This window comes from Centruroides vittatus, unplaced genomic scaffold (genome assembly GCF_030686945.1).
Source record: "Centruroides vittatus isolate TY-2023 unplaced genomic scaffold, ASM3068694v2 scaffold_946, whole genome shotgun sequence".
NCBI lineage: Eukaryota > Metazoa > Arthropoda > Arachnida > Scorpiones > Buthidae > Centruroides > Centruroides vittatus.
In genome coordinates, this window is record NW_027122723.1 from 892,858 (window position 1) to 906,137 (window position 13,280).

General features: G+C 28.1%; 1 protein-coding gene across 1 annotated transcript; it reads left to right on the forward strand.

Annotated features, from left to right (window-relative positions):
* The first annotated feature begins 5,577 nt into the window (after positions 1-5,577).
* Positions 5,578-9,919, forward strand: LOC136990593 (uncharacterized). Its single transcript, XM_067288983.1, has 7 exons — positions 5,578-5,628; positions 7,671-7,804; positions 8,013-8,086; positions 8,822-8,902; positions 9,085-9,147; positions 9,241-9,325; positions 9,436-9,919. The coding sequence occupies exons 2-7, from the start codon at positions 7,699-7,701 to the stop codon at positions 9,489-9,491; spliced, it is 465 nt and encodes a 154-aa protein (XP_067145084.1). The 5' UTR covers positions 5,578-5,628; positions 7,671-7,698; the 3' UTR covers positions 9,492-9,919.
* The last annotated feature ends 3,361 nt before the right edge of the window (positions 9,920-13,280 follow it).

The window sequence follows — 13,280 nt, forward strand, 5'->3', positions numbered from 1 at the left end:
TAAACTTATATATATATGTGCATCTGTCTGTCTATCTGTCTGTTCTTTGTTAATCTCGAGAACAGATGAAAACCGAGAGAAAATATGGAAAACTTAGGGACCAGAGACTACTATTAAATATACAAACTTCTGATCTAGTTCGGAAGTCATGTGGCTTTTTAAATTAACAGATTATTAAAAATTGCAGCCCAGCATTATGACAACGTCAAATAAAAAATTTTTTGTTATTGTTATTAAACCAAATTCCCTCTCAAAAAATATTTATTTAGACTTCTCAATAAATATTAAAAATGGCAATGAAGAATATTTGCCATGGGAGATTTGTAACTTTGGCATTTTTATCTTACTTTCATCAATTAACTGTTAAATTAAATTTATTCGAATTAAATAATAATTTTACTGCCATAAATTATTTATACCTAAAAGTTACGTATAAATCCTGTTAATTATTACGCAGAAGAGATAGAAACATAAGGAGAAAAGAAACAATGATAAAACTGTGATAATGACAATTATTACAGTTAAATACCTTTTTTAATTTATATGAACTTAATCCGTATTAAATATGCTAGTTAATATGAAAAACAAGATTGATAAAAAAGCGAATGAAAATTCACTTCAATCTCGAAGTTAGTCAAATAAGTTGTGGGTTATCATTTAGAAAAATATCTTTTTATCTTATTCTTTTTCTTACACCATTTTTCTTAGTAAAAAATATAAAGAAAATACTCAAGTCAAGATTCCTAAGAAAACATGGCTTGATAAGTCCAGAAATAATAGTCAAAAAATACGTTGCTATATAAGAACAAAATACAAAGGAAAAAAACAAGATGCTATAATAATAAATAGAAAAATAACTTTTACTTTCCCAGCTGTTATAACATAACACGGGAAAGTACTGTAATCATGTCGAATTGACCCTCTGAGTTTTTGCAAATCTTGTCGTTATAAGACCTCCTAAAGCCAAGGTGTTTAAAAACTGATACCCGTGATATGTGTATGTGTGTGTGTGTGTGTGTGTGTGTGAGTTTATATCTATCTATATTGTACGTGTGTGTGTGTGTGTTCGTGTTTAATATCTTAGGATGCATTAAAGATTAAAGAACGAAGTTTGGCATAATATATTTTATATAAAGGGCATTGATTCTATTAAATTCTGGAGTACGAAATTCACAGAAAGGAGTAATGTGGCGTATGTCGAGAGGGATCGGACGGACTTAGCATTTAAAGTATCTTAAAAAATCCATATCTATCGTCAAACTTAATCTTTTCTTGCCTTTTTTATAATAATATATGTATTATAAATTAATAATATAAATATTATTTTTAATAAAAATTTCATAACAGATGACGTCACACACAATTTTAACTTTGAGTTAGTGTATTAATATTTTTTAAACTTAAATTCCTATATTTAAAAGTTTTCGTAATTCAACAAAATTACTTTTATTTTTGTAACCACTAAAAAGGGTTTGTAGGCAAATAAACAAATTTGTTATGTCCTTCCAATCCGACGTTCACCAGAGGTCAAGAACCACTCAGAATTATATCCCAGAATTATATATCAGAATATTATGTGATTGATGTAAGGTTAATAAGAAAAATCGAAACTGTCGCAGAGTAGGAAGGATCAATACAAACTCCGATCCGAAATGCATATAAGTAAAGATCTGTGAATTAAAATTGCCTTCTGAGTGGTTCTTGAACTCTGGTGAACGTCGGATTAAATTGGAAGGACATAACAAATTTGTTTATTTGCCTACAAACCTCTTTTGGTGGTTACAAAACTAAGAGATTGTATCCGGCGAATATTGCTGATATCAGCTTTATATTAAAAATTACTCTTCTTAAACTTTAGTTATTATTTACATTTTATAATTTAAATAATAACAAAAGCTTTCTAAGATCGGACATAAATCTTAGTATAATTTAAAATTATCGGACTTTCTTCTTGATCCCCTTGATTTCCTGTTCGAAAGCCGAAAAAATCGTGCAAGGGTCTTTGCAAACTTTTTGTTTAGTCTTTCTGCCCTGTTTGTGCTAACATATAAAAAAGATATTTTCGGCCAGGCCTATAATTAGGGCGCCTGGGTGGTGGGAGACTATGGCCGACATATCCGGAAGAGACTACTTCCGAAAAATTTTGAAGTTTTTCGATTATCTGGATTCAATTTTGGATCCTCAGCCAGAGCTGTAGATTGACGACTTAATTGACTGGAGATTTTATATGTTACCGGCAAAACCCGATTTTACGCCAAACTAGTTTTGCCTATGCCAAACTAGTTTGGCGTAAGCGTGTCAGGCCAAACTAGTTTAGAATTATTATTCAAGTATATTAATGGTTAAATATATTAATGGTTAAATATATTAATGGTTAATTTAAGTTCATCATAAAACACAAATAAGTTCATTTTTAATTTTAGTTTGATTTTAAAAGTTATTTTTATTATTTCGTTTGAATTTTTGAAAATATTTTCGAACCTTTAAAATTGCATGGCTTAACAAAAAAATACAAATTGATAAGTACTGATTAGCTTATTTTTCTTTTTTTAGTTTTGTACAAGTGTTGTGTCACTTCTAATCAATGCCGTTTTTGGTTAATGTTACCCTAGGTATCGAAGATGGCGGCTCGTCTCCGATTCCAGCGATCAGAAGACAGGGAACAGTGGGGACGCACGTTCTAACCTAACCTAACCTATTCTAATAATTTGGTTACTAATAATTATGGTAATTTATTAGAATAGGTTAGGTTAGGTTAGGTTAGAACGCGCGTCCCCACTGTTCCCCGTCTTCTGATCGCTGGAATCGGAGACAAGACGCCACCTTCGATATCTAGGGTAACATCAACCCCGTTTTTTATAATTAAGTAGACTATGTTCGAATAAATATTGTTCATCTAATTGATTGCCTTTTAATTTTATTTTAACTATTAATATATTTAACCATTAATATACTTAAATAATAATTCTAAACTAGTTTGGCCTAGGCAAAACTAGTTTGGCGTAAAATTGGGTATTGCCGGTAACATATATAATAAATTCCAGTTTATCTTATTCAGTTCATCTTCCCTTTTTCACGTACTTAATAGCACTGCATACTTTATAGGACTTTATAGGCTCGTATAATATATGAACCTATTAAGTACGTGAAAAAGGGAAAATTTCCTGAAGAAGACGGAATTTCAGTTCAGTTCATCTTATTAAAGAAGCTGGTGAAGATTTCGCTGGTACTTTAGCAGTTCTTTTCACTCAGTGTCTCAAGAAGTCTGGTGTACCAGAAGACTGGAACAGTGCAATAATGGCTTTCCTTTACAAAACGGAAGAGAAAGAAAACAAAAAACTGCAAACCCCTCATCCTTTTTGTTCAATATGTATAAGCTCTTTACTAAAATACTGACAGACTCGAATCTACATTGGACTCCGCTCAACCAAGAGAACGGGCAGGATCCCGAAGAGGATTTAGCACAATAGATTACATTTAAACAATCAGAGGACTTATTGAACTCCATAAAGTATACGAATTACTACATGGGTTGCCTTTGTAGATTTCGATAAAGCGTTTGATTCTGTTTTCCCAATTGCAGTAGTGAAAGCCTTAGAATCTAATAAGTACAGAAAACTTATACATCGATATAATAAGGAAGATTTATAACAATGCAACAGCAACCATCAGTTTGAATAAAGGAAAAGCAAGGCTTGGAAGAGGGATTAGACAATAAATCACAATATCGCCAAAACTATTTAATGCTGTATTAGTGGAAGTTTTCAGAAGTCTAGAATGGAAAAAAAAGAAATTAAAATTAATGAGGAATTTCTGAGTAGAGACGACTTTACAGACGATATAGTTTCATTACTAGTAACCAATATGAATTAGGAACTAGCTGGGGCAAGCATTCAAGTGAAATAGAAGATAAATCTCTAAAGACGAATTAGATGTTTAGGTTAGAATGTTTAATGAATTTACTATGAAAAAAAATTATGTCTGGAATAGATTAGAGGAGACCTTCATGCAACAGTGGATCGACATTGGCTGATGATGATGATGATATGACTTATATTTGGTTTATATTCCATAACCGAAATTAGTTGTCAGTCTAACTCTAAATTTTTATCCAATTTAAATAAACTAAAATAATAAATTGATATTTATTTTGTTTCGGAAATATAAAATATAACACAAAAAATTTTACAAAGACAGATCAAATTTGAATATTTTATATGAAAATCTTGCAACAAGTGGTGTATCATTACTGGTAAAATATTATAATTGTGTCTGGCGCCATCTGTTATGAGATATTATTAAAATCCTTTTTATATTATTAATTATTATAAAATAACAAAAAGCTTAATTTTGAGAATAGAAATGACTTTTTAAAAATGTTGTAAATGCTAATAACGAGTAAAATATTCATTAAGTCCAATCCACTCGAGATATGATATTGTATACGAAACCCCTCTGTCTCCACATTCCCATGACCTTTTACTACCAAAATTTAACGGCATCAATGCACCTAATATACAAATCTCTCGGAAAAATTTCAGAAATCTTCAACAAAAGGCACACGAGTTATTAAGCTGTATTGAGTGAATAAAAATCGTGCCCTATGAGCACACACATACACACACATTTGTCATACTTCTCCTCTGTTATATATAACAACCGAAAAAGAGAAAAATCATTTATATAATAATTGATTTAGTTTTATGTTCGTGTAATGAAAAGAATCTTAAAATATTTTACTTGTATTCATTCAAATCTAATTCTACTAAAGGAATCGTAATATAATAATTATTGTTTAGCCTATAGATTATATAGAAATTAACGCTTTATTATCCTTGTTTTAATATATTTAATTATAAATTTTGTAAATGTAAAATATTATTTAACTAATGAAATTAAATTATTGTATCAAATTATATTATCAAGTAACATTAATACTATATTAACCTTGCTTTCGTAGACACATTCGTGTTTACTTATTTCAAATTCATTGAGATTCATAAATAATTTAAAAATCTACCAAATTTATGCTTAAAATTTATCTTTATACATTTATATTGATCTATTTTATGAATTATTATCATTATTTTAATAATTACAATAATGAAGTTAATCTGAATTTTAATCACGAACTAACGTTAATTAGTTTCAGGCTTGTTTTAATGATTTCAACCCAATTAAAATTAATTTCATTTACATTAAAGTGGAATGAAAAGTAACTTATTAAAAATATATCTGTAATGTAATTCTGTTTTGGAAAAATAAAAATTAAATAATTATTTTAAAAATAAACATTTATAATATTTAGATAATGCAAAAGGCGATGTAACGATATGTGATTTTTATTAAAATTAGGCATTTGCATTTAAAGTTATTAAATAGAGGAAACATTAATGTTTATTTGCATACTTTATTATATAATTATCATTGGGGTAACATGATATCTCGAAGATCTCCATAGCAACTTTGAATTGCATAACTGCAATATTTCAATGTATGATAAATATCAAATCGATATTGTGCACGGTTGTTTATCGATTATCTTTAGTAGCAACCCTCAATATTCCTCGTTTTATCATATACCAGAGGTAGTAATCTGGAAAAGTGAATTCTACGCTCTAAATTCAGGTGTGGAGAATAATTTTATATAAAATTTATAATTAAAATGATTTTTTTTTTAATTTTAAATTTATAGAAACAGAAAAAGTTATGAAATCGACTTTAACAATTACTAAGAAATTCCTTAGTACATTTTGTTTATGTTTTGTTAAAGCTCCGGAGTAAAATTGTTGTTATAAGTTTATTTATAATTTGAAATATTTAGAAATTATTTAGAAATTTAAATAATTTCCAAATATTACATTTTCTAACATTAAATATGCTTTAATCTTCGTAAAAATTATAGAATTCGAAATAATTTAGCTATATAACAATTATTTTCTTTCTAATTTGTAATTTACTTTTCTTAATTCGGATTTGTAATAACATCATTTAACTTAAGAAATAAATTTAGTTAATGTTACCCTAGGTGCCAAGATGGCGGCTCGTCTCTGATTCCAGCAAGGAAACAGTGGGACGCACGTTCTAACCTAACCTAACCTATTCTAATAAATTACCATAATTATCAGCAACCAAATTATTAGAATAAGTTAGGTTAGGTTAGAACGTGCGTCCCACTGTTTCCTTGCTGGAACCAGAGACGAGCCGCCATCTTGGCACCTAAGGTAACATTAACCATAAATTTAGAAATTATTCTTTAATTATCTCAAATTTATCGATTAATTAAATTTATTTACAAGCTTATGAAACAAAATTCCACTTATTAAAATAAGGTTTTGCAATTTTTGGAAAACTTAATTCAAATTATTCATAGGTAAACTTTATTCTGATTTACCTTAATAAAATACTTTATATAAAGTATATTTAATGATATATTTAGTATTTTTGTTTCATTAAATCAATTTAGAAATTAAATTGTTAATATAATGATGTTTTTATCTCAATTTCTTAATAAGTTTTGCTTAATTCAGTAAATAAATCTATTAAATTTTTATTAAAAAAAAATAACTTTTTTTCTGTGTTTGCAATTATTCTATGATTTTTTATAATATTAATAATTTATATTTAATAATAACCATTTGTTTACTATAATAGTAGAAACATGCTAATTTAATTTTTCATGCAGTTATTTGAGATAAAAATATGTAAACAATTAAAAGAATTTTAACAACTATTTGATTTATGACAATATCATATAAAACATTTATTTTTCTCAAAAATAATAGTTGTTTTGTTTGTTATAGGAAGTAAATTTAATTATTAAATAGAAATTTAGCCTCAGTCAACTAAATTTTTTATAAATAGTTTCGGTAGATCAAAATATAAGGGGAAAGCGAGTCCTCTATTAACGTCGTTGAGGAAAGATACAAGGACATTTGTAGTTATTTACATTTACCGTTGTTTAATTTATTTTTTATAAACGGTAAAATTGATTTTATGAGGTAGAAAATAAACATTAAAGATTGCAAATACGATCCAATTAAAATAATATCAATCAAATTATATCTTGCTTATGTTATTTGGTCTCTAGTACAACTCATTGGTTTCGTGACACGTCGCAGTTTCCAAGTTCAGTGAGAACTTGCTGTATTCTAATTTTTCAAGCTAAAATAATTTCATTTAAAAGTGTTTTTTCTCAGCTTTATATACAGTACATAATTATATAAAAATCAAATTTAATGCATAGTAAGTGTGCGAACATAAAGTCGAAAAATTAACCAAATTTTAAAGATTTAAAATTAAAAATGAAAATTTTACCAATTAAAACTGAGAGATTATACGATATTTATATAAAAATTTAGTACGAATTCATAGAAAAATATTTATCGTTTTTAAATCTCATACCAGCCATAATATTATTGATTGAAATCCATACAATCCACATCGATTTAATTCATCGATAAATAACGAATTTAGGGAAAAAATATACTTTTAATTAATTTTAAAGAGCATTATAAGTTTTATTTTGTATTTATTAAAATATTAAATCAATAAAATTAATTATAATATTTTAAAACAAGCGAATAATATTAATAGTTGTTAAATGTAATAACTTAAATTGATGGGTTACAGAATTTGTGAATAAAATTATCCAAATACTCTTTTTATAGGTGAATAAACTGCAAATTTAAAGGAATAATGAAGATATTATTTATCCTGTTAATGCAAGGATTCCTTATTTCACTCGCTTTTGCAGGAGAAACTAAAGACGGGATAAAACTCTTTACTCAGCCAAAATTTTGCTGTATGAAATTTATATTTAAAAATATAAACTTTCAAATATACTTTATTATATAAATTATGATTACATTATTTTAAATGAAATTAATCAGTTGTAATTTATAAATACTGTATTTAAATTATTGTAATAATTGTAAACTATTTTAAAATTTAATTAGCATTAAGACTATCGAATTATTAGCTTTATTATTGGTTAAAATTTCATATTTTAGCCTTATCTCATGAAATGACAAGACTGACTTGGAAATGTCTGGATGTTCTTCTCACTGAAAAACAGAAGGAACGAGTACGTATATTAACTGCTAATTAATTATCAATCCCTTAATTTTTAATTTAACATATGTTTTTTATTGCATATCTCTAGTTAATAATTAAATATAATCTTTATTCAATTAACCATCCAAAAAAACATTCAGTTTCTAAAAGTTTAAAATCATTTTCTAGGAAATAAAATACTCTAATAAATTTTTGTAATATCTTGTAAGAAATTTTTGTAATGGATGAAATAAATTAACAAAATGAAAACGAAATTTTCTTTTACGATTTAAATCTTTTAATACTTATATTTCATGAGATTATAATGTAAAAAATAAGCAGTTATTTATTGTGACGTCGTCACAATGTCAGGCTGCAATTTTTAATAGACAGACAGGTAATCAAGGCTTATATTTTAAATTAAATAAACGCCTTGATTTTAGTAGTTTCTTACCTCTGTACATCATACTTTTCCTCTTACCAACGGTGTCATGCCGGTCATCTATCTAACTCTAGGGTAGATTTTTTGAATTGAAATAACGTGACTTTCGGTCTAAACTAGAAGTTTATGTATGGTTAATCTGAGCTATATTCCGCGGTTCTTTCTATATCGGCCTCGTCGTTTATTTATCTAACTCTATCCACGAAGTTAAGGAAGGACAGACAGGCGAACGACGATGGGAATTTATAGGTCTACAATTGTTGAATTAATGTAATAAGCTTATTTTAATATTTTAAATTTAAAAAAAGTTTATTTTCATTTTAGTTGGCGAAATTTATTAAATGTGTTGATGAGCCATCAATTGTCGAATTTATTAAAGCAGTTTGTGCTATCAATAAAGGCGAGGTAAATTTTTAATAATACTAAATATAATTTTTTCACAAATATCCCTTATTATAATTAGTAAACTTTAAAGGATATATCGAGTTATTTATTATTTAATAAAATTGTGTTTGCCTTTATATATAAACAGTTATTATTAGTTTTATTCTTATTAAATTTTTGAAAAATATCGGTTTATATTTTAGTATGAAGCATTCGTTCCAATTTTTGATAAATGTTCTCGACGTTACTTGGCGGTTAATGATCCGGTAAGTGAATTTAATGGTAAAATCTTAACAAAAAAACATACATTTTTAAATCATTAAATTATTAACTAATATAATTTATTGAATATTAAATAGTTTAAGAGTTTTACAAGACACGATGTGGGAGCATGCATAAGAGAAGCTAGAGAAAGTCTTGGCCCTGATGTTAATGGAAGAAGTGGTTTGTATATACTACTATAAATAGTAATGTTAATAAATACATAATTTTATTATATATTTAAACATATCTTAACTGATTTTAAAAATAATATTTTTTTTTTATTGAATTAGGGCTGATGGTGCTGATACAGCTTCTGCTAGAGATGTTTGTATCGAATGCAATTTAAATCTCTACATAAGAAAACACTATTAGATAAAAATATAGTTAGAGATATTTTTATTTTTTATAAAATATACTAATTGTAAATATTAAAATATTTATTTTTAGTCGATCACAAATAGAAAAATTAGATTAGAAAATATTTGTAAATCTATATAATGCAATTGAAAATTTCGTAGAATTTTGCTAAATTTACGCTACTTACTGAAATTATTTAAGCAATAAAATGGATAATTCGTGTTACTTATTATTATTATTATTATTATTATATGAATTTGCATAATTTTAACATTGTTGAATGTATTAACGTATTCAAAATTAAGCATTATACCGGAATTTACATTTAATCTAATCAATCAGTAAATTAATTTCCTAAATCAATTATTTCTCTCTTATCCGTCTTAGCAATTATTAAAGAACAAAACTAAATAAATAATTCTGACTATAGCTTATATACACACTTTATTTATCAATATTTAAATATGAAAGTCTTCTGTCATTATAATGATAAAATTAAATGGAATAATTAATCGTAATCATAACATAATTAGGTTTATAACATTATTGAATAATTGGCTTTTAACACAAAAGCTTAAAGAAAGTGAAATGTTTTATATTTTTTATATTTAAAAACAGATAAATTACCTGTAAATTAAAAAATATCTATTTATTTAATGTAATAATTGGGTGAAAAGCTACACCCAATCCTCGATATTCGTTTTATTCGTATACGGCAGCGCGACACTTGAACGATCTGCCGAGGGGGGGTGCCACTTTGTAGGTCTTCTATGAGAAATTGGTCCTTATTTAGATGTTACTAGCATGAAGAAAATTCGGAAAACTCCACGTGGCCAGCCTGTTGGCCAGGCGCGATTCCAGTGTTCGATGATTTTATCCACTCGGCCACTACTCGATATAACGGACTACATGAGGAAGTATGGCCCGTTAATGGCTAATTCTCGTTACATCGAAGGGCTAATATACGTAGTTGTAACGTATAAGAAAAGGGACAGCAAATGAATGGATAAATTGCAACAGTTTTAATTACAATTGCGTAATGTTTTTGTCTAAATCTGAAAAAAATAATAATAAATGGAAGAATTTGGTTTCATTGGTAATATAAAGCAACGCAACACAAAGGTAATCTGTTAAAAGATCTCCTCCCATGGAAACGTATCTCCTAATTTGATGTTAGAACCGGAAAGTACGCTGCCAGCTCGTTGATTAGGCGCAAACCTGAGATCAACTACGAATATATTTTTTCAACTGTCTCCGCCCGGTGGGCACTGAAATGAACTCTTTAGTAATCCCATTATAGATTCAGCTAGACTCTTAATAGGAAGGCCTGATGGTGAGGGACAGAGCCCGACATATCCGGAAGTACCAGCCACGATAATTTTCTGGAATTTTTCGACTCGTCCAGACTCGATCCGGGTTCCTCAGAATGGTAAACTGCCCCTTAACCTCTCTGAAATCCGCCCGATTACCAGCGTTCAATGATGTTTATCCAGTAAACCATTGGTGGATACTAAATGGAACGGTGGTATATGTGCAAATTTTCAGTCGTGTTGTTGTTAAACAAAAGCCAAATATTAGGTTAAATTGGCTTGATTTTATTGGATAAAGCAACAAAACACGAGTACGGTCTGCTAAGGGAGGTATCTCTCGGGTGGACTTTGGGGAACTGATCCTTAGGTTTTAGACACACGAAGAAAACTGGAAAACTACGCAATCAGTCTATTGGTTTTCGCAAATCCAGGACAATTCTTACATTAATATAGCGTGACGGATTATTCTTAATAACTTTACATTTTACAACCTGATTGTTTGTTTATTAAGTTATGACAACGCAATACTTGGGCGATCTGCCTAGGAGGATGCCTTTCGGAAGGTCTTTTTTAAGGGTAACTGGCGTTACAGACGTGGAGAAAACCCAGAAAACTCCGTGGCCAGCCCATCCTGGCCAGGCTCGAACCCACACCCGAACATCCAGTGTTCAGGGAACATAACCTCTTGGCCATTGCTGGGCCTTTTAAACCTAAAATTTGTTCTTTTTTATTTCCTGTTTATTTATTTATATTTGAAAGTCATCAGTTTAGTGGAATACGACACAACTTATGGGTTGCTAAGAGCACTGCTAAGAAGGAAAACGAGCGGACTTTCTATGGGAAACTGATCCCTATTTAAGTTATTATATACGCGAAGTAAATACGGAAAACTCCATGCCAGCCCGTTGGCCAAGTGTTCAGTGGTTTTTATCCATTTTGGATAACTCTAAATATATATCGTTTTATAAAAATTTTTTTTAAAAAAAAAGGAAGTGATTGTGCAAACATTTTTTCACTTAAGAATTTATCACAACTAAATAATAATTAAAACGATAAATTTTTTAAATGTTCATAATTTTTTGACATTGATAAGTTATTCATCAAATAAACTAATTTTTAATTGGGTAAAATGTGTTAAAACACTATTTAAATAGTTTTTAAATTATTTCACTCCATTATAGATAACATGAAAAACTGAAAAAATCGGGTGATAACAAAATAATGCACTTGTCTTCATGGGCTGCAATTTTCAAAAATTGTACACCTGTAAATTCCCATTGGCGTTCGTCAGTATGCCTATCCCCTTTAAGCTTGAAAACTCAGTTACATAGATGAACGTCGAGATCACATACGGAAAGCATAGTGGCAGGAAACCCGATTAACTATGTACGAACATCCGGTTTAGACCGAAAATCGCATTATTTCAATTTAAACATTTTCTCCTGAACGGACATAGATAGATGACCGGCATGACTTTATTGTTAAGAGGAAAAGCATGATGTACAGTACAAGGGCAAGACACTACTAAAATTGAGAGCATTCGTCACAATGCTCTCAATTTTAGTATTGCTAGTTCTTTTGTATATTGTAATTAATGAAGCAATATGCTGAGAACAGACAAGTCAATCAACAATATAATAGGCCTATAATATGTACTAAAATTTTATTTATTAAATAAAAGTTTTATTGCTTAAAAAACGATTATAACATTTATTATTTTTGAAATATATTGTCTTCTTTTAAGTAATTATTTCATATCTAGTTTAGAGAATAAGGAATTTAATAAATTAATAATAATTGTTGAATTAGACGTTTTCTATGTGTGTTTTTCATTTACATTACATTCATTACAATTATTTATAAATAATGATTGAGACAAACTTCTTAGTTGATGACGACACCGAACCGAGTTCTCCATTTTCATTAATCATCCAGCAAGCATTGTCTCTGTGTAACACATCTTGTTGAATATACTTTAAAATTAAATAATTTTATTCATTTTAACACAAATCATTATTAATATTTTAAAATTGCAAATATTGTTTATTTTTCCATACTTTGGAAACTGAATATGAACGAAAATTTCTCATGCACCTTTGTTTGTCTTCTGGAAACTCTTCGATCTGTGAAGGTTAAAGACACTGATTATAAAATATTCTCAAATAAAATAAATATTTTTGAGAATATCAATTTTTTACAAAAAAATAGATGCAACAATTTGCCATTTTCTCCTCCAAGATGTAGATTTAAGTTAAAACTTTTATTCTATTTTTCTATATTGAAATATTTAACAATAAACATTTTTTACACTTTTCACGTACTTTGAACAATATTCTTGAATATTCTAGTGTAAAATTCCTTTATGTATTTCTGTACCTTGAGTGTTAACAATAACAAATAATACATATGTGAGGCTGCACTTTTAAAAAGTTGTAGACTTATAAATTCCACTGTTGTGTTGTGTGTGT